This window comes from Apaloderma vittatum, unplaced genomic scaffold (genome assembly GCF_000703405.1).
Source record: "Apaloderma vittatum isolate BGI_N311 unplaced genomic scaffold, ASM70340v1 scaffold7377, whole genome shotgun sequence".
Lineage (NCBI taxonomy): Eukaryota > Metazoa > Chordata > Aves > Trogoniformes > Trogonidae > Apaloderma > Apaloderma vittatum.
Window position 1 is genome coordinate 1,205 of NW_009726672.1, and position 27,659 is coordinate 28,863.

At 38.9% G+C, this 27,659-nt stretch overlaps 1 protein-coding gene across 1 annotated transcript; it reads left to right on the plus strand.

Moving 5' to 3' along the window:
- Positions 1 to 1,170: 1,170 nt before the first annotated feature.
- GYS2 (glycogen synthase 2 (liver)) lies at positions 1,171 to 14,434 on the plus strand (the record flags this gene model as incomplete). The annotated part of the gene is made up of 9 exons (XM_009873374.1): positions 1,171 to 1,277; positions 4,416 to 4,475; positions 5,096 to 5,174; positions 5,823 to 5,936; positions 8,123 to 8,249; positions 10,407 to 10,502; positions 11,705 to 11,868; positions 13,066 to 13,146; positions 14,219 to 14,434. Coding segments are annotated over 9 exons (1,044 nt in total), but the record flags the coding sequence as incomplete, so codon positions are not given.
- Positions 14,435 to 27,659: the final 13,225 nt, after the last annotated feature.

The following is a 27,659-nucleotide window of genomic DNA, read 5'->3' on the forward strand; positions in this document are numbered from 1 at the left end:
AAGTCCCAGTGATGTGTCTGAACCTAAAAAATACATAGTATTGGAATTATTTTATTTTATAAAGTCCTTTTTCTTTGCTACTTGAAACCTTACTAACACTTAGGAAATAAAATGTGAGTGTTGGGACAGGTTGCTAATAAACACTGAGATGTGTGGAGTTTGAACTTGACTTGAAGAGAGGGAAGAACCTTAAAATGATAGATGACTCCCATAGGCTATTTTACACTATACATTTTGCTGTAGTTCAATCTGAGAGAATGCATTCTAATAGCATGTTTCATAGAATGAATCATAGAATGACCTAGGTTGGAAGGGACCTTAGTGATCATCTAATCCAACCTCCCTGCCATGTTTGTGTGACTAGAGATTAGAACAGAGACAATTCAAAATAATTTAATTTTTAGAGCTCTAAACAGAGTTCACCCTTAGCTTTTCTTTTCATTCTGGTCCATGCAAGGAATGCCTCAGGGACATGGTATTCTGAACCTTGTTAGCACATGGGAGAGACCAGCAAGTGAAAACACTTATAAGTAAAGGGTCATATTTTAAAGCAAATTGTTTTTGCCTTTGCAGTAGCTGGATGTGAGAGGTGAACAAAAGTTGCTTGAAGCTTTTAGTGTGTCTGGAATGTTCTTTGCCAGAGGTTCATGTAGACACTGGTTGCTATCATTCATCTTTTTGCCCATACATCTGGAGCGTTATTGCTATAGATGCTATATAGATATATATCTATATAGATATAAATATTGCTATATATAAGTAGTTATACTTCCTGCTGTAGGAAATCCCTTGCCCCATGCCTGGGCATACCTCAGCTAGAAAACTAATTGCTCACTCCTTTGACCCGATATAGTTGATGTCGTGAGAAAATCCACGTAAGATTTTTGGTTTTTGTAGTTTATGTTCATATCCTAAGCCATGACCTCTAAACCACAAGTCATGAAGATCTCTATTGTCCAAATCGGAATTAAATTGTATCTGTTTACCTGTATCTATGTATTTCTGACTTGACAAAAACTTCATAGCTAAAGGGAGAGGCATAAAATCAGAACCTTCCTGGACAAGCAATCAAATATATTGGCTTTTCCTGTGACTAATTCTTTGTGTCGAAGTTGACTGTGATACCTTGTAGTGAGATTTTTTTTCCCTCTCTGTCTTGTGTCCATGTAGGTTCATAAGGCTGATGTTACAGTTGTTGTGTTCTTCATCATGCCAGCAAAGACAAACAATTTCAATGTGGAAACCCTGAAAGGACAAGCTGTCCGGAAGCAGCTCTGGTAATTGCCATTCTCCCTGAGGGCCTTGCACAGTGAACTGAGGAGATGATACACAAAAGTTTCTGATGACGAATAATGCTCTTTCTTTCTGCTCTGCTAAAACTGAGCATTGTGGGTAACTAGAATATATCTGTAGGGATGAAAGAGGTAGGAATGATGAATAAGGGCAAACATTTCTCTTTTTTTTGTCCTAGGTTATTTTTAGTAAACTTGACTTGCCATTCTTTGTAACAAGTTAGCAAATATTACTTGTTTTGCAGGGACAAAGTCAAAAGTTCTAGAAAATCCAGTGTTCTGGGTGTCTTCTACTTCTAGTAGTCCCTTCGGATACGCCATTGAGATCCCACAAAATAAGGACTGCCTGATAATTTATTGGAGTGAGCTTCTCTGCCGCCAGTCAGAAAAAGAAATTAACTATACATCCTCTTTATGTAGAAATATGGAAATTGTACTGTCTAATCCAGCAGGATAACAGTTGATAACAATTGACTGTAATTTTCTATACAGTCTAAAATAAACAACGGCCATACCCAAGCAACAAAACTAACAGCTGCAACGGGAAAACTATGACAGCCCTTCTGAGGTTAACAATTTTCTTTGTACAACTTCCCAACAAAAAAGCAAAGCAGGGGCAGAACTGACCTTTGCCTCACTTTAACTTCTATATGATTCTACAGAGGAAAAGATACATGCTGTGAGGTACTTCTGAACTGATAGACATGGCAAAACTGAAGGTTCAAATTCATAAAGCTGACTTCTGTTTATAAAAGTGAGAAATGCTCTTTCATTCAGCGTATTTCCAGAGTAATTATGTAAGCAGAGAAATGGAAATGTGCACCTTATCAGGTGCCTAGAGTGGTTAAATTCTGCTGCAGAAGTAAGGAAGCTGGTCTTAAAGCTAAAGGACTAAAACCCACAAGACCTAGCTTCTGTTTTTATACCTGTGTCTCATTGTGGTTAACCTCTTTCTGATGTCAGTTCTATATTTATAAAATGATAGAACTCCTAATGACTTAGAGATCTGTAGATGAAAGGCACTATGTAAGAGACGGATACTAGTTTTTTTGTTATCTTATTAACTGCCTCCAGCAGATGATCTCTGTCTCAGTTTCTGGATGTCAGTAATCAAGTTGAAGTCTTTGATTAATGGATACTAAACCTGCACAAGAACAGTGACAGAAATAGTTTAACAAGGATCACTGAAATCATTTAGCTTTTGCCATATCTAGAAAAGAAGACAGATATAAGAAATCGATCTGCTCTAGATTATCTCTGGAGTCAGGATACAGTAACTTCTTTGGACTTACATGAAATATTCTACCTGAGTACCACAAATGTAGAGGAATTAATCAACTCCAGCTTCCTAGAAGTAATGCATCTGAGCTGCCTTCACTGCTAGTGGAGAGCGATGGTTTGCTCCAAATGGTGTTTCACCCTAGACCACCTCAGGAAGTGTCTAACATGAGTGAAGGGAATCAGCCTCTGAAATGGACTGTTACCTTCTGTGGGCTTGTGGAAGATCTGCACGAAGAGCTTATAAAACAGATGGCTAAAGTGGGGTAACATAGCCAGTTTTTAATGAGAACTCTATGCGCTGGAACTGAAGGAATATACTATGAGTGCAGTGAGAAACAAATAATGCTTTTGGGCCTTGCATTTTATTTGATAAAAAGTGTATGGTGTTTGAATATAATACATCAGGTACATATTAAAGAAGTAATATATAGATATCAGGAAAGTTTAAATGTCATATGCAAAAGTTTTTTTCATGTTGTATCTCTGCTACGTGGTTGCTTCTCTGGTAATGCAAGCACAACAGTAACAGCAAAGGTAAACCTAAAGATGTGAAATCATGCAAAAAAAAATGCTGCTTCCAGCTATTCTTCCCACTGTGTTCTGTGAAAATCAAAAGACCCTCTACATCACCACATGCAGCATTATGGTCATAATCTGGAACTCCTGTATAAAACTACCTGATATCAGCATTATATAATAATATTAGATGATTTTAAAGATGCCACAGAAGATAAACACAAGATGTTGGCACTTACAGAGGAGATGATGGCTGATCTGGGATATAAAATCCCTTGTTTCCTCTGCTTCCGAAAAAGTGGTCTATCCATCTGAGTTAAGTTTTGGATATCATGGCATGGCATGAGTCTCTGAGGGACCTGGCTTGCTGGGATTTGGATCATTTAGCTGCTTTACAACTCACTCAAAATTAACTCATGCCCTATTGAGTCTACAGGAGTTGGGAGAGAGCAACTAAAAACAAGTGTGTGGATTCTCAGCTTGGTAAAGTTTAGGATTTCACTTCACAAGCTTTGTCTTAGCCCAAAGTATAATTCTTAGAAATCAGAAAGGCAGGAAAACTTCCACAAAGTGGATGTTTTACTCAAACTGATAGTGAATTTGCTATTTTGACAATAGCACTTCCAGCTGTATTTTCAAGATATTTCAGCTAGGGCTCTTTGCATTTAGAACAGTTGTCCACTGAAGTTCTTTCTTAGCTAAAATGCAACATTCTTCTGGCACAGGCTTTTATTATTAGCTTAAAATGTGGCCTGAGCATTCCAGGAAGTTTTTTCATTTGCAAACTAGTTTATGGAAAGCTACCTTTTAGTGTAACACTTGTTTTCAAAAGGCTTTTGGGTAAGAAATAGGGCAGAAAGTGAAGGGAGAAGCTTGCTTTAAAAATCCCTATTTGTTTAACTCTTACATCTTTCTTCTAGGTCAAGTTAAATTGTAGACCTCTCAGTATTGATTAGTGCCCAATGTCAATTAACGTGTTTCTCTACATAGAGTCATATATATGTTATTTTTAATAGCTGAGATGAAACTGTGGCCTACGGATAAGAGCAAATTATTAGAAGTAATCACTAGTGAGTTCTGCTCCTAACTTTCACTGTGCATTCGTCTTTGGATGTGGGTCAAATCCTTAGTTGTGCTGAAATCCATCAGTGTGGCTGCTGGTTGGATAAAAGAGACTTGAGAACCAGACCTCTATCTGCTTCTGCATTCTTAATACCATCAGTATACATGAAAGCACAATTTAATTTCCAAAAAAAAAGAATCTCTTTTATTCTGTCTTTGTCCCGGATGCTCCTGTTTTATGCATACATCTATTTATTTTCCTAGGGACACTGCACAATCTGTGAAAGAAAAGTTTGGAAAGAAACTCTACAATGCCCTGCTAAAGTGAGTGTCTAAGTTACTTTGCTTTGCAGAGCTGACTACTCAGTTGGCTTACCTGTGGTGTTTCTGTGCTTTTGCTCTTTGTGTAAGAAATTTTGGAAAGATGTAGGAGAAGAATATGGAACCCTCTGTTGCATACAAGGTTACTTCTTCAACAGACAAATCAGAGAGAAAAACTTTAAAGGTACTAGCATGCCGTTGTGGAAAGAGAGGCTGTGTAAGTGACACAAAGGTTTACTCACTGTCAAAAAAGAGCTACCTCAGCTTAAAAAAACACCAGAGACAGAGAAATATCTATTAGTGGCTTAGTTATATCCTTTCAAAAGACAGTTGGAAATGAATGACCCAAAGCACCATTGAGATGACTGGAATTTCAGAAAAGAAAAAAAAAGTGTCTGAAAACACAGAAAAAAAGTTTTCTTTAGCTTTTTTGGAAGCTGATTGGAAGGTCAGGAAGTATATGGTAGAACAAAACGCAGGGAATATAGAAGGGCCATGAAAACAAAGGAAAGATTCATGTTGATATCATCAGACTTCAGATCAGACCTTGTTTGGTGTTTCTTTATTTTCTTTATACAATTAATGAGTCATTTGGTAAAATAGGTTCTGTGTTGCCTCTGCAGAGGAGAAATTCCAGACTTGAACAAGATTCTTGACCGAGATGATATAACCATTATGAAAAGAGCCATCTTTTCAACTCAGGTCAGAAAATGCATTATTTACACAAACATCTAATATAAATGATAAACATGACTGTTTGCAAGGATTGTGTATGACATATGGTGATATGCATGAGTTGAAAGAGAAGTTTTCAGCAAATATACTTCTCATCAGTAACATGTAAAGATCAGCTGTGATTGTTTTTAATGAGACTATGACCCAAACTAATTCTTTTGGGGAATCCATGAATATTTCTGCAGTTGCATCCAGGACACCAAAATTCCTAATTCTTTTCTGCACTAACTGTGAACTTTGCATTGTTCCTGAAGCCTGGGTTCTTCAATTTTTATTAAACACGTAAAATCCATTTCTTAAGGAGATATAACATATTAATTAAAAACCTTTAAAATTAAATGGTGGCCCTTTCTAAAAGTCAGTGCAAATACATTTATTTTGATGTAAATGAAACAAGTCCTGTGAAACATTTTACCGTCTCTTTTCTGACCTTAGTTATGTAAAAGACAACACAATAGGATTATAACTTTCCTTTCTTGCCTTAAAATGAAAGGGTAAACACCTATTACATCAGTAACAAAATATCCCACTGTCTTCCACTGACCTTAGAAAATGGTGACAAGACTCTCAGCCAGTAGTTTTGCGCAGTTTATGGATTGCCTTTTCTTTCTTTAGAGACACTGTCTGCCTCCAGTTACCACCCACAACATGATTGACGACAGCAATGATCCAATCCTCAATACCATCCGACGCATTGGCCTTTTCAATAACCGGACAGACAGAGTAAAGGTACATCCTGTCATTTTCATTTTAGATATAAAATGGAATTTCTTTAAACAGTCTCAGTCTGGATCATTATGATGGGGAGTGCAGTCAAATTCTTGTTAGGCAGTATTATAGAGTACTTCTTTCTCCCTTTCTGGGAATGACAACTGGTCACTTTGCAGGTATCCTTAGTTGCTGTTTAACCAAGTTATCTCAAGTTAGAAATCTGATGTTAATGAATTGTTTTCATTGCTGCCTCCTGTGCTGAATGAGCAGCTGCTACTTCTGAAATCCAGAAAGTGCCACAGGTTGTTTGCACACAGAGGTAAAACTCTGTAATAGGTTAATTTGCTTAAAACTGCAGCTGTACTGTTTGAGCATAGACATTTCTGGATATTGGTTCGTCTCTTCCGATCAGCACCCTGACATTAATCATTTTCTCTAGAAGGTAACCAGGGCTTTGATCCTGAGCCGAAATACTTCCCGTTCATGCTGTGCTCATGTTTACACTCACTGTTGAAGCTAAATATATTCAAATAAATCCTTTCCTTACTTTCATGTCTGTCTTGCCAGACCACAGGAATGACCAGCTCCTGCTTTCACAAGTCTGCCATTTTTTTTTTTTGTCTGGCATTCTCTCTGTTAACTATAGCTATCCCATCATGTATCTATTCAAAGAAGAACCTAAAATTGCAAATTCTTCCACTTCTAAACCTTATTTTTAAAGTCAGATCCGTGGTACCTCTGACAATGACATAGCAGCTCTTCTCAGTGTTTTGGCTTTTAAACCCATAGCAATAAATGCATAAACATTTTCCTCAACTTCCTACTTGCTTCTTCCTGGCTTGACACCTTCTCTGCTAAACATGTGTCTCCAGTGAGCTCTGAGAGTGCAATGGTGATAATGTACTTGATGTAACAAAAATAGAGTGGAAGGATGCACTGTGTATGAATGTAATAAAAATTTCTCAGAAGAACTGCTTGAAGACATTAAAAGCAGATAGCGTGTTACACTTCAGACATGCTCCTGCTTCTCAGCAGTTTTGAGTGGCTAGGTATCTGTCAAGTTTGTATAAAACTGTCATTAACACTGGAAAATTACCTGCTACATGAACAGGCTTAATACTTGATGAGCTGAATGTCATGGACAAAAATTCTGTGAACTTCAAATGGAAAGTAATTTTGAGAAATTAATGACATATCCATGTAGATGTAGTCAGCATGTGAAAAATAACCTCAGCAATGTGGAGAATCTTACTTGATTCACTGGGATCATATAAGCTTTCATGATGAGATTACAGGCCATTTTTCTGATTGAATATTTTTATGTGTTGATTTACTCAAGTGAGTAGTGTGACTATATTGTTAAGAAAAGATAAAAGCATATCCTTGACATGGAATAATGGCTGCAGTATATTTATGTGGAGAAAAAAAACCCAGAGAAGGTTAAACACTTCTTCCTCCCAAAACTAAATGGACAGCATATGCAGGGCACTTCTCTACTTAGCCGTGGAACATAAGGCAGTGCACCCAAGCCCTGCAGAGTCATGCAGATAAATTAGCTTGGGTTATTAGCCTGGCTGGGATTTTTTCTTTTTTTTTTTTTCTTTTTTTTTTCTTTTCTTTTTTTTCTTTTCTTTTTCTTTTTCCTTTTTTTCTCTTTTTCCCTTCTTTTTCTTTTTTCGTTTTTTCTCTTTTTCCCTTCTTTTTCTTTTTTTTTTTCTTTTTGTCTTTCAGCAAGATTAGTTAGCTTGGGTATAGGATTGTGATGATGGGGCTATATTATGTCTGGTTTCAAAATTCTCTCAGTTCTTAAGAGACTCACTGGGTACTGTAAGCATTCCTATTTTTCAGTCCGAAGCTGTGAAGCTCAGAAGTTCTGTATCCTCCTGAGGCTCCCCAATACTCTGTACATTGCGCAAATGCCACAGCCCTTGGCATGATTCTCAATGCACATGGTCTTCCTTGATCAACACATAGAAAGCTGTCCAGAAAAAGGGTTCATTATCAGTACTGTATCCAGGGCAAGACTGAACACTGGCAGGATTAATTTTAATGTGGGAAGTAAATCAGATAATAGATAGGCAAAGGAGGTGTTGTCCAGGTATTAAGGAAAAGACCAGAGTGAAGAAATTGCTTAAACTTATTGACAATTAAAATGTATTGATGATGGTTTTCTTTCACCTCTAATGTAAGTTTTGAATACTCAGGTGATTCTACATCCCGAGTTTCTTTCTTCAACAAGCCCATTGCTGCCCTTGGACTATGAGGAGTTTGTTAGAGGCTGCCACCTTGGTGTATTTCCATCATACTATGAACCCTGGGGTTACACTCCAGGTAGGCCATGTGTACACTTAAGGAGTATTTTATTAACATATATAAATACCTGAGGGGTGGGTGTCAAGAGGAAGGGGACAATCTCTTCTCAGTGTTGCCCAGCAACAGAACAAGAAATAATGGGTTTAATTTAGAACATAGGGAGTTCCACCTCAACATGAGGAGAAACTCCTTCACTGTGAGGGTGACAGAGCACTGGAACAGGCTGCCCAGAGAGGTTGTGGAGTCTCCTTCTCTGGAGACTTTCAAAACCCGTCTGGATGCGTTCCTGTGTGGCTGCCCTAGGGGATCCTGCTCTGGCAGGAGAGTTGGACTAGATGATCTCTAGAGGTCCCTTCCAACCCCGAACATTCTATGATTCTATGATTCTATCAAAAGATGGATACCCATTCTGTTGATGCAGAATAGCTTTGCAGCCGGTTTCTTCTGAGGGCCTGAAAAAACTCTTTTGACTCTGTTTCCTCTGCAGTGCAAAGGTTTTACTACTGGCAAAATTTGGGGGCCAGGTGGTATAAAGTGGCATCTACTGACTGACAGCTATTCACATTTGTCCCTGCGCTGGACCCTTTCCCATACTAACATGTATTATTTTGATTCTTGTGGCTTTAGAATGCACAAAAATATATTTTTAAACTGAATCCTTAACTTGAGTCAAGAATTTTAAAAGAAACGTACGTCTTGAAAAAAGTAGGGCAAGAAATCTGGTGCTAGCAGCTGACATAGTTCAGTGAATTAAATTTAACATTTAAGTTTGATAAAATTATATAACAGTGTCTGAATATCTAAGATACTTACTGCAAATACATGCAGTAGTAGCGAAACTCACAGAATTAAATAGAAATTTTTAAAGATACAGAAAGTATACAGTTTCCGACTTACAAAAATTGGCTCAGATTTACAAAAGGTACCTGACACCTGATAAAATCAGTACAATCTAGGAACGCTTCACACCTATGAAGATCAAGGTCTAGGTGCCTGAGTATTTTATGTTGTCTAAAATACCTTCTGCAGTCTTGATACAAATCTAAGAGTTGGGGTGCCCCTCTGAAGAGCATTTATTGTAAGCCAATGAAACAGAGTAGGTTTTTGCAGATTCAGTCACTCTCCATACTCACTTTTCTCCAAGTAAGAGAGCTTTTAATTTCCAAGACAACTGTCCTGCATTCCAGCAATTTCTCTTCTGTCCTGATCTCAGCTAGAGTATAAAGTGTGACAGCCAGGGATGATTTTGAAGTGAACATTAAAGCAAACCTGGACAGAAAATATAGACTGGTATTTAGCAGTTTTGAGGAAAGCCATGATTTAAATTGGTTTAAAAGATCCTTTCTCTTTCATTTACTAATGCAAAAGTGATTCCCTTTGTTGATACCCATTTAATTCTCCCAGGAACAAAAAGTGATTCTTTTTTTAGGTAGATTCATAGCTCTATTTTATGGACACCAGTTGTATTGTCATATAAATGAAAGCCATGTAGATGGCTTTCAGTATTTCAAAGACTAGAGTATTTACTTTATCTGCATGCTGTCTTAGGTTAGGCTTAAATTCTTCCAGAAAAACCCTTTAGGCCTGCATAAATAGCTATACTTGCTCACAGCAACTGTAGAAATTACTACAGAAGATGCATATGTTTTCTAAATTTATAAAACTACCTCTACGTCTACATTGAATGAAGTCCTGAGTTAATAACGATGTTTATTGTTTTTTTCTTGCTAAATGAACCAGTTCACAAACAATGAATATCAAAATATAAAATTTATCATTCTCTTGCACTTAAGAGAATCAGTTCTGTAAGTAGTTGTGAACAACTATATGGGTACATCAGACTTCAATCTAAAATCCAAACAGTCCAGACCATACATGGGGTTCGCTGTTTCAGCACTAGACTCCCAGAAAGTTCTAGTCTACCTGCTGGGAAACACAAAGATACATTTGCAAAACCAGTGTGAAATATTCTCTTTAGATTTTTTGTTTGTTTTTTTTTTTTCTCCAAATCCACAACAAAGCACAACAGTTTTTACTTGACATTTTCAGAGCAACTGTAAATTCTAGTGTTATGGGACCTTCTGTCTGCCTGTTTCTTTTTCTTTTTTTTCTCTCAGGGTGAAACCATTCAAAGCACATTGTCCTGAAACACTTTTTGTCTGTTTCTTTTGGTAGCTGAATGTACTGTGATGGGCATTCCCAGTGTAACCACAAACCTTTCTGGATTCGGTTGTTTCATGCAGGAACATGTTGCTGACCCAGCGGCTTACGGTAAAATTTTGACCCCATATTAAAATACCTCCTTTGAGTTACAAAAGCAAAACGCACAGCAATGATGCTGTTGCTCCTCAATTTTGTGCTTTCACTGCTGCAATGAAGTTCATTGGGGGAATATATTCAGAATTCTGAATATCTTGTTATGTTGAACAAGCCATTAAAGTTTTCATATTTATCCAGACCCTTTCTAGGTTCTCTCTCCTTTGTCTTCCTTTATCCTTTTATCTGCTTTATCCTTCCACTCATACTACTATAAAGTCTCTCAGCACTTCCCTTTAATGCCTCTGGTTATGCTGTAACACCCTCAGCAGTGAAAATCTTCTCTTTGAATAGTCCAAGAAGAATACACTCTGATTTTGAAGCCACTGAAACTTGCCCCCACCAAACAAAGAACAAATTATCGTGTACTCTAAAAAAATAAACCAGTGGAAATAAAAAGGAACCTACTTACAAGTAAGAATCTGCTCATAAATGTTTAGAAATTGTTCATGATTGGAGCGTGGTGAGGAATGTAGCCAATAGTGAAATCATGGCCAAACTAGGGCTTCTTTCTAAGTACCTTGGCTTTTCTGCGCCATCAGACAATGGCAGATCCACACCAGTACCAATTCTGCCCTGACCTGGGGGCGGGGAGGGAGGTGAGGGTGGATCCAGTGGCAAGATGCAGCTACGCTTGCCTGGATGGATGTGTCTTTGAGAACCTTCAGAAGGGTCACAGACTGAGTGCACCAGTCACTTGCTTTTCTCTGCTTTTCTCTGATGTGAGCAGTAACATAACTTACTGTACATTCCTCGGGGATTCCGGGCACTTCAGTTAAGGTAGTCATGCATCTCTCTTTTCCATTGAGATAGCTGAGGTCTAGTCTTCCCAACCCCTTGGTATAAGAAAGGTTGCAAGAATAAAGTATTGATCTCAACAAACTACACAGAGGCAAAGTTTACCTCGTCTCTCTCTCTGCCAGAATTGTGTATCGACTAATGTATATGAATTAGTTCTCTCTGTGGCAACATTTGTATTTCTACAGAAAACACAGCCTGTCTCCTACAGGCTGATTCTGACCATCCGCACTTACAAATTCTACTGCAAACTAGGAAAGTACTAGATTATTCTTTTTAAGCAGTCAGTATTTTAAAAATTATAGGAGGTAAAAATTATTTTCAGTTCCACTCATCTTCACCTTTTTTGTGTCCTTCAGGCATCTACATAGTTGACAGGAGGTTCCGTTCACCCGATGAATCATGCAACCAGCTGACTCAGTTCCTGTACGGATTTTGCCAGCAGTCCCGTCGCCAGAGGATCATCCAAAGAAACCGAACTGAAAGGCTCTCCGATTTGTTGGACTGGAGATACCTGGGCAGGGTATGTGAAACTGTGTAACACAAGTATGAAAAATTCTGGATGCGTAGGTCTAACTATCAGTCGTCAGCATCATGCTGCGATGCAGGGAGACAACTCTGTTCTGAAAAGCACCTCTCAAAGGAGCTAAAGGGCAAAGCCTGCCTTTATATTTCAGTGTACTGCTTCCATCCTCCAGTGACAAGGAGACATGACTTAATAGAATAAGTTAGAGCAGAAGCCAGTCACACTGAGGTCTTTGTACTCCTGGTGCTAAAGACAATGTAAAAAGCTTGTGTCTCTGACAACACTCGCAACCCTACACTATGTAGGATTTGTACTCCAAAGTCATCTGGAGTCTTTCAAAAATCCTGCCTGTTCTTACTAAAATGCTGCTGGGCCTTTGTGGCTCCTCAAAACTCCTAGACTACCTCTGTGTCTTAAAAGCAAAGTAGAGGTTATAATTTGACATAGAAAACACTGCAGTATCACTTACTAAGGCAGTAGCAAAGAAGTATTCTCAAGTAAATAGGAGCAAAGAAGTGGATGAACATCTATCAGTTTTGTAACTATTTCAGATCTTATCCTACTGATATCTGTGTGATAACCTTTCTGTTTATATGGTTTCACACACAGAGTGAGACCCTGACACAACAAGCTATTTTTCCTCTGTGTGTGATGGAGCCTTGTCATTATAGTGAATCCAAAACTATTTTTGCCAAATTCTTAAATATCAGGCCTCAGTAAACTCATAAATGTTACTTCTCTGTAACTGTTACACATGCTTCCTGTGCAAAGATGAGTCTGAAGTTTATGTGTATACACACGCACACTTCAAGACGTAAATTTCTCTGGTTAAAAAAAAATAAAATCCAGTTCTGTCTTGAGGAAGGAAGAATACCTATCACCCAATAAGAACTGCACTACTAAGATGAGTGCTGGTTTCTATCTTAATACATCTTAGTCTTACAGAAATCTTATTCAGTTTCTGTTCCAGACTGTACTTTAGTGTGGATATAACATGAATGGCTCACTACTTCACAACAGTGTGTTCATTACAATCAGAGATACCAGTTGGATTCTGCTTAACTGAAAACATGTTTAACCTTTGTTCAGCATAATCTTTTAGAAGATACTCGTTTTACGTTCTTTTTTTTTTTGCGCTGCTTAAATCTCCCCAAGATTTCCTTGATTTGTAAAGTCTTCTCTTTTATGTTGCAGTATTACATGCATGCCAGGCACTTGGCCCTCAGCAGAACATTCCCAGATAAATTTGAGATGGAACCAAGTGCTCCACCAAAGGTAAACTCTGCTTTTAGAGATGAGTTCATCTGCATTTTAGCTGCTTTTAAAAGAGAGCGAGAAAGAGGGTGTGCATGACAGAAAGAGAGAGAAGAGAGTTAGGAAATTTTAATTGTAGGGAAGTAGGAACTCATAGTTAAAATCTCAGCAAATTATAGACACAAGCTCCAGCCAGGAGTTGTAATGTTATCACATGCAAACACTAGGGGTGCCGGGTGCAATACAGTTACAGTTCTTCAGGTGACTGAGAGTGACCTGGATGGAGCTTTAGACCTCTTTAGACCAGCTGATCAGCTGTCCCTTGAAATTCCTGTTAGAAGAGTGGCAGCTTCTAACTTTGCTTCTGCTAAATGCCATGGGAATGTTCTGCACAAACCAAATAGAAGGGGAGCTGGAAAGGATTTTTTCTAGGGAAAGCAAGGCATAGTACAGCCTTCATCTAAATATGGTATGTGAGGAGGAGGCTGTGGCTGGAACTGCAAGGGGTCAGTTTAAAGGCACACCTTCAAGCAATTCTTGCATAGTGCATATTAGCACCAGTTTAAGAACGAAGGCTGCTCAGATCCAATGAAAGAACGATGTTGTTTGAAACCAAACCTCCAGACACCTCCAGAATGCAACTCCTTTTTTTTTTTTTTTTTTTTTTTAAATAAAGAGGAGAAAGGAGGCTCAGACCAAAACCCCCTTGTTTGGTTCTGGTTTGCAGATGTTGACATTATAACTAGAAAACTGTTTTAAAACTTCAAACTGAATTTCAATATGCAGATTTGACTATAGAGTACAGAAGGATTTTGTGTTGCGTTGGCAGTTCTAAAACTCAATAAAGTCATATTCTGCAAAGAGCAATGCTGGAAGGGCAGTGTATTGTTTATGGCACAGGCTGAAGATCACTGCCGTACAAGAAGAACTGAGTGGATCTGGGTTCAAAGGAGTTTGGTTTTAGATTGCAGAGTAAGTCTAGTTTACATCCCACCATTGGTTTCCTTTGAAATGTGAATAACCTTAAATTACTTTATACAACCAGTTGAGGAATGCCATGCTGATACATACAACTTGCTTCTCTCTCTGCCAGACGGAAGGTTTCAGGTACCCCAGGCCTTCATCAGTGCCACCATCACCTTCTGTCTCTCAGCATTCTAGCCCTCACCATAGTGAAGACGAAGATGAGGATGAAAGATATGATGAGGATGAAGAAGCTGAAAGGGATAGGCAAAACATCAAGTCTCCCTTTTCCCTTGGAGTATTGCCACAAGGAAAAAAGAAGCAGCATGGAGAATACAGGAACTGAATTTGTTGCTCTTGCCGTGGCAGGATCTCTCTGTCTGTTCGAGCGTTTTTCCTGTAGGTTTGGCAAACTTTATGTTAAGGGCAGTGTGATGTAATTAGGGTAATCTTAAATGTTACTTGAGCTACACTGTTGGAAAGCCTAATATTATTATTTCACCTTGAAAATAGTTTAAATAACAATTCCTCTGTGCCCCTTCGAGACAGTAGAGATTTCTCAAGCTTAATAAACCTGGAGAATGTGACAGTCCCCTCAGGAGCTTATACAAACTGCAGATCATACCTTTGTCTATATAATTGTTTATATTAATCATAGTCTATGCTGGTAGCTCCATTATGGATATTCCAAATGAATTCCTGCTTCATTTATGTTTCCCATTTTCCCCTCCTAAACTCACATGAACTTTAAGCCAGAGCTCAAAAAATTTAGATGAAAAGGTGTTATATTGGGGAAACTTTGGCAGGGTTAAAAAAGGTACACTGAAAAGAACATGGTCTTTCCTTTTCTTTATGCTGTTTATTGTAAGCTTACATCATTTAAAATATTTTTTTACAACACACAGAAGTGTCTTGATCCAGTGGTAAAACATACTTCCTGTGGAACAATATGAAGTCTTGTGCAGTGGTCATTTGCATTTTAGAGACAAATGACATCATCTTTCTGAAGTCATTTAGACCCACAATAAACAGCAGACCGTTTATTTTCTGATTCTTCTGGTATGTCTCTTTATTGTTTTCATCTTGCCTTCGATTCTAAGTTTGCTAACAAACTAGTCTGGGAGGAAATTAACGTCACTCAGCTAAAGAGAATGACAAAATTTCCTTAAGTAATGCCTTTCCCTGCAGACAAACCTACATGCAGTAGAGCAATGTGACAACGTTCAAAGATGAGTAACCCTAGTTCTTCCAGTTGATCCATTAGTCCATGGTTTATTTCACTTCTTCTAGAAGAAACCTAATCATAACAAATAATGCTAAAAGAATTCTAAGAACACGTCTGTCCCATATGCATAGGGCACCTGAAACTTCGAAGTGCTTGGGGAATAATTGAACCTCACAAAGAGAATTAGAGATTTCATTTGCCTTGCAGAAAGCTTTCAAAAGTATTTCAGTTCCTAGAGATGCAGAGAGTGCCTGGACATGCTCTTCAGAAGTAGATCTTGACATGAAGACGTTAGGAAGGAGATTCATCTTTTATTTTAGTAGTTTATCTTTTATTTTGGAAGTTTATGCATCAAAAGTTTCTGATGCTGTTCAAGAAAAGACATTTCCAGGAATTGGTTCAGCCCATTCTTCAGCAGGTAGGACGATGTAAACTTTGGAGGTATTCATCTTCATGGTCAATAACAGGGGGAGCCTAGTTGTCCAAATTTGATTAGACATCTACCTTTCAAATGGATAAACATTTGATGATGTGGTTCTTACTATAGGCCTTATAGAACAAAAGTGATTAGGCACCTGTTTGTATTTTTGGCCACCTATGATCAGTTTTACAATTGAACTTTGATTCTTAGGCTGATTTGGATACCTGAAAGAAAAACTATTCTCAGAAGCCATGTTCAGGCTTTTATGGGAAAAACTTCATTTGATTTAACAGCAGTCACTGTATTTTTAGCCATTAAAAAAAAAAATAAAACAATGACAAGTTATTTTTAACATGAAAGAGGTGAAAGCAAAAATACTGCAAAGATTATCCTTCATACAGTTTACTAAGTGGAGAGCTGCATTTATTGAGTTCAGAAATGTATATTCTTTCCCAAAGTGCTTTTAATCAAAATTCCTATGCAGAGTCAAAAATTTAATAGCTGAGAATCCCAACTAAAGAATATAGGGCGTATAGATTGAAAGTTAAATTTTTCTTAAAGAAATAGAGTTTTTTTAAAGAATTTTGACATTTGTATTTCAATGCCCTGCTTTATGGAAGGAAAGCATTTCACTGCAAATTCCCTGCCAACAAAATTGCATTAGCATCATCCGAAAGTGATCCAGCACTTCCTTTTGTTGCCTAAAAATGTTCAGGTAGCCACAGGCTGGTGAACATCCGTTTATTAACATTCCAGACCCAGTTTCATTGCAGTGCTGAGAGATGTGATCACATACACACATACTGTAAATCTCGTTTACATGCATATTGTAAATGTTGCTAAGTGATGGAGGCAGAGCACAGGCAATATGGAAGGTGGGAAGGTTTTGCCATGGTTGCCACTGGTTCTTCCTGGACTAGTCCCAGAGGAGAAAAATAAGCAATGTGTGCAATCCAGGTTGCAGGTTCTCTTCGACGTACTTATGCTGTTTGAATTCCCTGGGAAGAGCAGAGAGCTGGTGTGGCATCTCGCACAAACCCAGCTGAGTTTGTTCCAGCACACCCACGTGCTCCCAGCGCCTGCCTGGCAACAGAAAACGGGTGGCTTCTGAGGTGTGTCTAATGTGAATATTGCACCCATTCTTCTCAGAAATGGTCCTGCAGTGGCCAAAGTGACCTCTGCCTCACGCCTCTAGGCTTTTTTTAGCTTCCTGGATTAGCCATCAGTAGCGAGGCTATTTAACTACAGCAAAATGTTTCTGCCTTTTGAATTTGCGGTGCTAGAGGGAATGGCTTTTCATTCAGCCGAGGTAACAGATTGCCTAACTTAAATGTCACACATTTCTAACAGTTACTGACATCTGACAGGAATGGTAGCAGTGATCTATTGCATAAGCAATTATCTTCCAGGTTGTAAATATTAGGGTTTCACAAACAGCTCACCAACAAGGCAGGATGTTTATGATATTAGTAAAGAATTGGTTTAAGCTAGTGAGCTTAGATCAGGAATATTTACGGAAATCAGTCAGCTGGGAATGTGATTAGTACGTTTTTTCTCTCTCTGGGACATTTAGGGGCATATGAATTTAATGATACTGGTAAACCGAAGGATGTATAAGCCTTCTACTTTTTGTCTGAGAATCGACTGATCATACTGTAAAATCTGCTGAAAAATAACTTAGATGTACCAAAGGTGTTCAGAGTATGCTTGAAAAAAAGAACAATTAAATCAATGAAAAGTTTGTGGTGGATACCATTGATGTTTAGATAAAGCTAATCATGAATACATTCTGTCATATAACATGTACTGCTACTGAAAGATATATCAGTGTTTCAAAATGAACGGATTTGATTTCTCCAGTTATGTTCCTCCATGAAATGATATAGATTATAATCCATGAAATGATACAGATTATAAACAATTACTGAAAGTGCCTATAGCCCCATGATATCAATTAATTCCTCTGTTCCTTCAGTTGATTTTCTTTGTGTCGAGGAGAAGTAACATTACAGCTGAGTTAACAAAAATAATTAACAGTGTCATGAGAAAGATCAGAGGAAAGCAGCATTAAAAGATGAAGAGCACAGCAAGGGTTAAAGGCTAAAAAAATAAAACAGAGTTCCTTGGACACAAGAATCATGTGGTTACTTTTTAATTACATGAGAACTACAGAGGGTTTTCCAGTAAGACCACAAAACTACAGAAGTAATGTGAAATATATCCTTATTAACATGGAATCATAATTAATGGATTTATGTATAATTCCAGTTTTGCAACTCGAAAGAAAGACCAAAAAAAAGTACAGTAACAATGCAGTTAATATCCTGTGTGCTTGTTGTCATGCATGATACTGGATTTCTAGCTAGCACCCACCACTGGCTCCAGCTGTGCTGCACCTCCTGACAGCAGCAGTGACTCTGCGCTGTTGTCATCCCTGAGGCCCTGTGAGACCTATCTCCAACACTACATTTCTGTGGTGGGACTTGCTCAGTAGGATTGTTCAAGAGGACACATCTCTGCACGTGTGCAACTGGGGCAGCACGGAGGTCTAAGTAAGTGCTGTTGCTTATTTTCTATGGTGAAAGGTATCTCCAAAGAAAATAATTAAAAAAATCTCCAGCTTCGCAGTCAAAATAGCTGGATTGTTTTAATATCTCACTGACTTCATTGACCATCAGTAACTTGTAGTAGAATTTCTTGTGGAACAAGAAATCAATATACCTCTTTAAGGTTTGGACAATCCAGCTTGTGCTCTGTCTTTGAAGTTTTTCTTGAAGAGGGAGTAAACTGGTTTTTGTGAGAACTGTGCTGGGTATGCAAGGACGTATGATAGGATGTTCTAACCACAGCAAGGCCATCTAACACCCCCATGGCTTGATAACATTAACAGAAAAACAAAGCTTATTATAGCTTGCACCTGGTGTGTGTGTACACTGCCTAACTGTATATATATTGGGCTAATTTGAGCAATAAATTGAGGACGGCATGGAATCGTATCGGTGGGATTGTCGTTACTCGGTCGGCTCTCCGAAAGGGACCCTCTTCAGTAACTTACAGGAACAGCAGTGAAATGGTGAAGGCATCTACCTTTACCAGAAATAGAAATGCTTCAATATACAGCTGGGTGGAATGTGGTGAAAGGTTTCCTGATAACTACTGAAAATTCTTTTTTAATGAAGTAATTGTCCAAAAAGGCAGTTTTAATCATCTTTTCAGGTAAGATGGTCCAGTGTGTTTTAAATTTTGGGTGAGCTATACAAAATGGTCTAAACAAAGCAGGAACTGCAAATATTTGCCTTATCTGGTCTAGTAACTTTTAATCTATTTGCATTCAAAATTTTGCAATGCCTGTATATATCACCCTTTGAGAACTTAAATGAGGATGGATGAAATACTCTGTTTACACAAGTTATGATTTCAGGGTATATGAAATACAAATATTACAGGAATTTGAAATATTTCACCAATTCAGTAGATTATCTGTCAAGTAGCCAGGGTGATCACTGTTTTCTTCTTCAACTGTAAGACAAGACACAATGGAGAAAAATAAGCTGTAGATAAAGAAAAATCTAGTCAGCCAAAGTTTTCAGGAGATAGATGTGCCTCAGGCACAGGCTTATCATAGAATCATAGAATCTAGAATGGCCTAGGCTGGAAGGGACCTTAGAGATCATCTAGTCCAATCTCCCTGTTATGAGCAGGGACACCACCTCTCAACTAGACCTGGCAACACATGGGGACTGAGTGGGAATACAGTGATGTGTTTGCTTAGCTAAGAGATGCAGGCATCAGAAAAAATAATCGTATCTTCTCTCATCTTAAATGGAAGACTTTTTCTGTTTGTTGAAGAGGAAAGATACAAACCATATCCAGAAGAGTATCTTAGTACAGGCACAAAATTTTCATGCGCGTTCCTCTTAGTGAAGAGGATTCTAAAATCACCTGAAAGTGATCTTCTGAAAGTGCATGGCTTACCCAGGTTTGACTGTCCTGTTATTCCCTACTACAAGGATGGCCATGTTATTCCACATAGCATTTTTCAAACAAGCTTCCAGTTCTGCTTAGCTCTCTCAGACCTGGCACTTTTCGGGTCTCCGCTGTCTCCTCTGGAATAGCAACAGCAGGCAGGAAAATACTGCTGGAATTTATGAATCATGACCTTGAGAGGATTTTCTCTTTTTGTTAGCACATAAATGATACTTTCACCAAAAAGTTTCTTCAAAACTGCTCATATATTTTGTCCAAAGCACTTTGCTCATTGTTAATTTTGCCTTTCTTTCTCAGTCAAAATGCCACTGAATTTTTTTGGTTAGTGGAGTTCTGCCAGGGCAGGGAAGAGAAAGCCCCAGCACTACCTGAGGTACAGGCAGAGTTCAAAATAGCCATTCCCTTGAATCTAAACCAATAAAAATCTGAAAAGCAAATTGAAAGCAGAGTATACAAAAGTTTGACTGCTATCATTTATCTGATTCAGGTTATAATCTGTATAAATGTGCACCCTAATACAATGCATTCTGTGCAATATTGTCTCATTTCATGAAGGCCTTCTAGGTCGATTTATTAAATTGCTAGTAAATGAAATACTGATAAACCTCTTTTAAAAAAGTCAAGGTAAGACAAAACATGCATTTACCTTCTTCTTGTGCTTTCTGTAAGGAGCTAAGGAAGAGTGCTGCCACTTCAGAAAGAGATAAAGGATTTGTGTTTTGGCTGCGTGTTTCTAGAATTATAAAATCAGAGATGCATAGTTTGTTAGAGTTTACTGCCATTTACTTATTTTGTTCTTTGCTTTTTAATCTCTATAACTATTGACCCAAAGAGAAAAAAATATCTAACACGGAAGAGACTAGCAATCTTTTTAAATAGAGGCTATTTTAAAATCCCTTAAAAAGTCACATTTTTATATGCTTCTTAATTTGCTACAGCATTCTGTTTCCTCCAGAAACATTGCCTAGCATGAACTAATATTGTCTGCTTTTGTCACTTGTCAGTTCATCACAATTAATGGCTTGATTTGATTTTGTCCCGTGGAAAAAGAAAATCAAAGGTACTGATGATAATCCCATTTAACAGCCAGGTCAGTCTGGAACATTGCTTATGTAAATGAAATCACAAATGCACACAGAGAGGCAAGTCAGACAGCCCTTACCACGTGCTTTTTGGAATGAAGGAACTAACAAAAGGGAATTTAAGTGCTTCCTTGAATATGATTGCAGCGAAACAAATCCCTTCCGGTTTCCACAGGTTTCTCCGACAGACTGAGGAAAGACTGATGTGTTACACACACCCGTGCATGTGTACTTACCAAGATGCACTCTGTCATACAGATCCTTTCTCTGGCTCTCATCTGAGATGAATCGACGTCCCTCTACAAAAGCATTTGAAAAAGGGAGAAAACAATTGTCTGAATCAGTTCCAATTCCTACTTTACCATCTCTAAAGTGGTCTTTTCAAAATACAAAAATCGCAGCAATACTACAAATACAAAAGCCCATTCTGGAGTCTTTCCATGTCAGCGATAGCCTATCTTGAACCCAAATGCTCAAGACATACTTTAGTCCATGGAACTTGTGTTTCAGCACTTTCTGTTCTTGTATTAACCTGTTGTAGGAACTGTAGGAGTTTAGTGTCTTTTCCTCAATCTTTCCCTGACTGCCGCACAGTCAAGAGCCTTCAATCTCTTTGCTGGACTATAAAGTATTGCCTTCTAAAGTGATATTTCTTTTCAAAACAGTGAAAAAAACCTAAAAAATAAAATTACGTTAGTTCCTATGCATCAGGAAGAATGATACACAGGCTGGTATAGAAGTAACACAGTGCATTATTCAGTTGGAAGCACTAAACAAAATAAAGAAGGGCCAAAATCTTTGCTTTTATGAATATAAATAATTTTATTAGTGTCACTAGAATTTCTTTCAGTTACACTTGTAGTTGAACCTTGTTTCTATTTTGTGTTGTTATTATTTCTATTGTATCCCTTTTGCATTTCTCTCAGGATTGTGAACTTCGATTTTATTTTAATTTTTAATTTAAAGGAAGCTATTTCTCTTGCTCTCTTAATAACTACCCAGCTTGATAACTTTTAGTTTTGAAACAACAATGCAGAATAGGATTATTAAAAATATGAATACTTCTGTTAAATTTCATGGGTTTGCATCAAAGAACAGAATTTCTCTTCAGCTCTAAATTTTATCTTTATATTTACTGCTTTTTTATTTCTGGACTAACAATAGAAACCCACAGGTCATTTGCACAACCTTAACTCACAATGTTGATAATACTGACACCAGAATACTGATAGATTAAGTTCTCTCTAGAAGAGATTGCGTGTGGTCTTAATACTAACTCCAGTGCAAGATGCTCTCTTTAATTTGGTTTCCTTAAAAAAATCATAATAATACTGGCTATGCTAGTGTTTCAGAGACAAGAGGAAATAATTAATTAGCACTTCCCCACAGGCCTCAGCACTTACTCCTTCACAGCATCCTTGGGAATTTACCACTTGTGTGGAGCCAAGCAGATCAGGAATAATCCAGTGAAGGGAAAGTTATCCCCTCAAAATGGAAAGAATTTGGGACTTACGTGCACCCTTCAGATAAAGCATAGCCTGAGGAGTCCAGTTTCTCCTTTCGAAATGAGCCTTTATGTCAAAAAAAAGAAAGAAAGAAAAAAAAAGAGGTGTCAACATTGCATGCCATTGCTAGCTAGTACAAACACTTAAGCAGCACCAACCTGTGGGATTCAGGGATGCTGCACATCCAGCCTGAGCGAGCAGTTTACCTGAGGCGCACTCCAGGAGAAAGCGACGCAGGATGCTGCCAGGAGCAGAGCCATGGCAGGTGCCGTCAGTTTACGCAGTCCCTGTGCACAACAAAGAACCAAAAAATACAGGAAAAGCCTTTTGGATCTGTAGATCCTCCCAGCTTTGAATCTAAATGTGAGGGTGTTCCCAGGCCTTTCTCCCTGTCTTGCTGCCAAACCTGGTCCTGCTCAGTGGCTATTTCAGCTTCACTATACAGTGATCTGATGGGAGGATGAATATTAAATCAAACATACTTTATCCTCCTTACTCATATTCATTTTAAGTGTTCCATACTGGTGAGAACTGCCATCAAGGCAAGCACCTTTTGTGCTTCTGTTTACAAGGACATTTCATCCTCCAGAAATCAGAGTAACGTACAGACTGAGGGGGAAAACTATTACAAATTATATCTGGATTTTAACAAACTTATAATCACAGATTTAGACAGCAAGTAAATGCAGGGTAGTTGCCATTCCAAGCAAACCAACCAACCAGGAGAGCAGAACACTACTTCTTCAGGAAAAAAAGGTTTTTAAACTTAGCTTCCTATTTGCACCAAGCATGATCACGCACATGTCACGAGACAGGCCTTTTTTTGGTTCTTGGAGTTTGTTCGCTGATGCAACACATGCAAATGAAAGCATTGAGCCTGAATCCTCTGCAAACTAGTTGCATCTCTGCTCGTTCTCACAGATCGTGCTGTTATTCATGTATTGGTAACAGCGATGGGCAACAGAGAACATGTAACATTATGGTTCATGGTGGTTTATTTCATCCCAGTTTTGAGAGCACATTGTACTGTAAAAGTTTTTCTTAACGCAGTTGTTTGAAGCACACTAAATATGACTGAATATATGTATATTTCTCTCGGGTTATTTTTAAGCTGAAATTATTAAGCCCCCCTGCAGTTCATAAATATTGTACACAAATGAAAAAGGATAAATTGCAAACTAAATGTTTCTCACACACCAAAAGAGTTTCACTCACCTTCATACTTATTCCAGTGGTAAATCTTTAGTCTTCTCTTCTTGAGGTAATGTATCACAAGATCTCTGACAGGTTTGGAGTTCCCTTTTTAAATCTTCAGAGTGAAGGTACCCTCCCCTTCTGTGGCAGTGCGGAGGAGTCTGAAGGGATTTCTTGTCAACCCTGTAGATGGAGAAGTAGAAGGTCTGATGACTCCTGAGGGAAACCTGTAGTCTTGCAGGAAGTAAGTCAGAGAAATGATTGAAAGATGGATGCCCTCGGAGATGCACCTCATTAGCCAGGTTAATACCTTCTGAATACATCAGCATCAGCCCTGTGCATTTGCAGTAAGTCACCTTCTTGCTAGATGATCGATAACCACATCCAGAAGCAGATATTAATATGGATGACGAGTGTTTGCCTACCATAATCTTACACATATCGCATTGCTACCCATTGTGGAAGCTGGAAAAGCTAATAAATTTCTCTCCAGTCATAACATGCCAACATGAAGGAAAAGATTACTTATCCAGTAAGTAGCTTGAGGATATTCCTAGCATATATTTGGAGGATGCAGTCCCTTCTTTCATTCTCTAATGATCTCCAGCATCTAGTTTTCTTAAACACAAGTGAAAATACAAAGCTGGATTTAAAAAAAAACACACCACAAAACCACAATGAAACCCTCCAACCCCTTACAGTTAGAAACACTTTTCTGTCTCACGGATTGACTGGAGTAAAAGCCCAGGTCGTGGGCTTGAATAGGTCAAGTAGTGGAGCAGTAAACAGAAGAAAAGGCAGGAAGAAGGAATCGGAGAAGTCATTTCCATAAGCTATTTCTAAGTGATTGTTGGCCCCGTCACAGTCATGGATAGTGGGTCTGGTCCTCAGGCAACAAGCTAATCCTGCTTGATGCCTAGCCTTGCTGGTTCTGTAGCTAGAGTTTTTATCTCTCCTCCTTCATTTTTTCCTTTGTAAAATGGGAGAGGGGACACAAAATAAATTGTGAAGACAATGAGCTCAGCCCCTTCTGTTGGAACTGGGGAGAAAGGGAAGAGAATGGGAGGCATGGAGAAAGATTTATGTTGTTACCACACTGTAGGAAGACAACAGCTTTTCTTATCTTTTGACCACTTTGCAAAGTCTGAACTGCTCTGACTTGGTGTTGCTGGAGTCTCTCTCTCTCTTCCAAACCTGGCTGTACTGCCAGGGTCCCATTCGCTTCCTTGTAGACACTGGGGCTTATTTGAGGCTTCCTGGGGCGCAGCAGGGAGCTGAACTGGACAAATCAAAACATGAACTGGCTTATTGTGGAGTCAGGTGACCATCAGCTCAAGAGCAAATGCAGGGCCTTGACAGCATCCTCTTAAATTAAATGGTTTTAATGCTGTACCATCAGATGCGTCAATGACACTGAGATGCCTAAAAGTGAAGTGTTTAGCTTCAACCAGTAGCAAGACACAGGCCCAAACAGCACCCAGGGTACCTGAGACATGCACATGGGACTGCCAGCTGTGACACAGGACCTGCAGGAGACCCAAGGCTTGTGGAGAAGCAGCTTGAAGGGCAAGCAGGATCCCTAGGGCACCTAAAATGTCACTTACTGCTCTTGACTAGGAACTGAATCACTTCTACAGAGAGGAGGGAAACAGGACTTGAAAGTGCACCCTCTGGCCACTGAGTGTAGAACATTAAGAGAGAAGGACTGAATTCCCCTTTGGAGGTGTAAGGAGTGTTCCCATTCTCAGTCAGTCCACAAGTGTAATTAAACTGGATTTTTTAAGAAATGAAAAGCTCCCCCAAATTCACAAGTTCCGGTATCGGCTGAGAAGAGCAGTTTCCACACTACACCCAACCCTTAAACTAAGAATAATGATCCAGATTGTATATACACTCACCCGTACAAAGATGACTCTCAACCTTGAGGAGCCACCTTGGCCGGTGTCCCAAATGAAGGGGGAGGCTGTGCCCCGACTGCAGGACCTGCTGCGCTGAATGGATTTACTCCAACACATCCCCCCGCAGGACCCCATTTTAAAGCTCAGTCAAATTTGAGCTGTGGTCGAGCAAAGTCATCTCAGCCTCCTACCAGCCAACTTCTTGGGTGTACAACCTAGGCTGATGGGCTAGACCCAAACTAGCCAGAAACTTCTAGCAGTTTCTCTGAAATCTGCCTGGCAACCACTGTGAGGGGAGGCATCCCAGACTTGGGGGATGCTCCTGCCACAGGGTGAGGAGGGGCTGTCAGTGCCTGCTGTGCTGGGTGGGTGGCTGTTGGGTGTTTGGCACCTCTCCCTGTGCTGCTGCTGTTCCTGCCTCCTGTTTCCACACTGCAGAGGAGCACTGTTCACTGGGACAAGTTGTCTTCCCCTGCTCTCCAGCCCCGGTGAAACAGGCACAGCTCCTTTTCTGTTTTGGTGGGGGTTTGTTGTTTTTTTTTGGTGGACTATCATCAGGGCTCTGGCCTTGGGTTCTCCTGTCTGTTGCAAAGTCTGTTCTAGGACATTTTTTTCTTCTTGGGACCTAGTTGTCATCTGGTAGGTGCAGGTTATTTACTAACATATTCTATTTTATCTTAGACTATATTTGTGTAATATCAGTATGTAGTTTAACATCTTCATTGTTATTGCTGTTACTACTTTTCTTTTCCATTAACTTGGTCCAAGTTTTTTACAACCTCCAAGTCTCTCTCTGGTTCTCTTTTTATCCGTACCTGTGAGGGGAGCCATCCCAGATTAGGGGGATGCATCTGTCACAGGAGGTGTCTATGTGTCTTCATTGGTTTCAGATGACATTTTATACAGACAACATCAGGTGAAATTAATCGAATCTCAGACTGAATTGCCACAACTTTTTGGACTTTTTTCCAGAAGTTTTTTATTTTCCTCTTAAATTCTCTGTGCCTTATAGCCCTAAATCCATTTATTTTTTACTATGACCAGCAATTCTAAGTTGATTTGGTATCTCAAAAAATTATATATTTCAAAATCATCTCCCTGTAAATCCATAAAAATTCTGCATGCAGAACAAAGAACTCCAGGTTTGTCGATTCTACTTTAATGATTCAAATTTAAAACACCCTTCTTCTCCCTTCATAGGTTTTTCTTGCCATGATCCTATGAGGAGGTCATCATTTCAGTTTTCCCAGAAATCTAACCACTTCTGGGATGGCCTATGGGGACATGGTATATTTGTAAACACCTGTAGGAGGCAACACTTTGAGAAGGAAATGCATGTACTAGAGTGTTTGAGTTCACAAAAAACCCCATGTGGATATGTATGGGCATATATAAACTTGTGCTCTCGAAAAATGAAGTAGCTGATAATTGGGTTATGGATCATAACACACTAATAAACTACAGCACTTCAGGATGATGAGTTGTATGTGAAACACTCATTGTCAATACTGCCATTTCTCAGTTGATTCACATAAAAGAGGAAGTGGCTTTGGCATGTAATCAATATCCTAACTGAGGGAAGTAGAGTGAAGCTTGCTGTAGCAGCAGGACCCCTTATTAGAAGGAGCATAACCTATTCTTATCCTTAAAGATGATCTAAAGGGCAGAGACTGCTTATCCTGACACTGTAATTGATAAAAAGTCAATTTCTGGGATTGATGTTCAGTGCTGAGGTGGGTGAAAACAGTGAAGTTTTAATTAGTGAGGTCAAATATACATCACTGACTTGCATCACAACCATGTACTTTCCCTAAAACTATAGGCTACAGTCCTTGTGCCTGTCTATTTTTAAACTGCCAATAAGGACACCAGTGATCCATTGCTTGCTCTAGAGTAAAAGGTGTGGCTGCTGTGTGTAGGTGGGCAGGAGGTATGTCAGCAAATACAGTATTCTGACCAGTCAGGGTATAAATCTCCTGAGATTCATGACCTTTGTCTCTTGTTCTTATTCTCATTTCCTTTGTGCTTGCCTGCTAGTTTGTTAACTCTTTGGGAAATAAAACTCACTGGTGTGTGGCATCCGAACAGCCCCTAGCACAGTGTAGTTCTGGCTCATACATGCTAATCATAGCATCTTAAATGACTGTGAACTATCATGGCAGGGTCTGCCAAGCGGGAAATTGCAGGCAAAGAATTTTGTGTTTAATTTGCAGTATGGGGATTTAGGTTAGACAGTAGGGCAAGCTTTCCAGCAGTAGC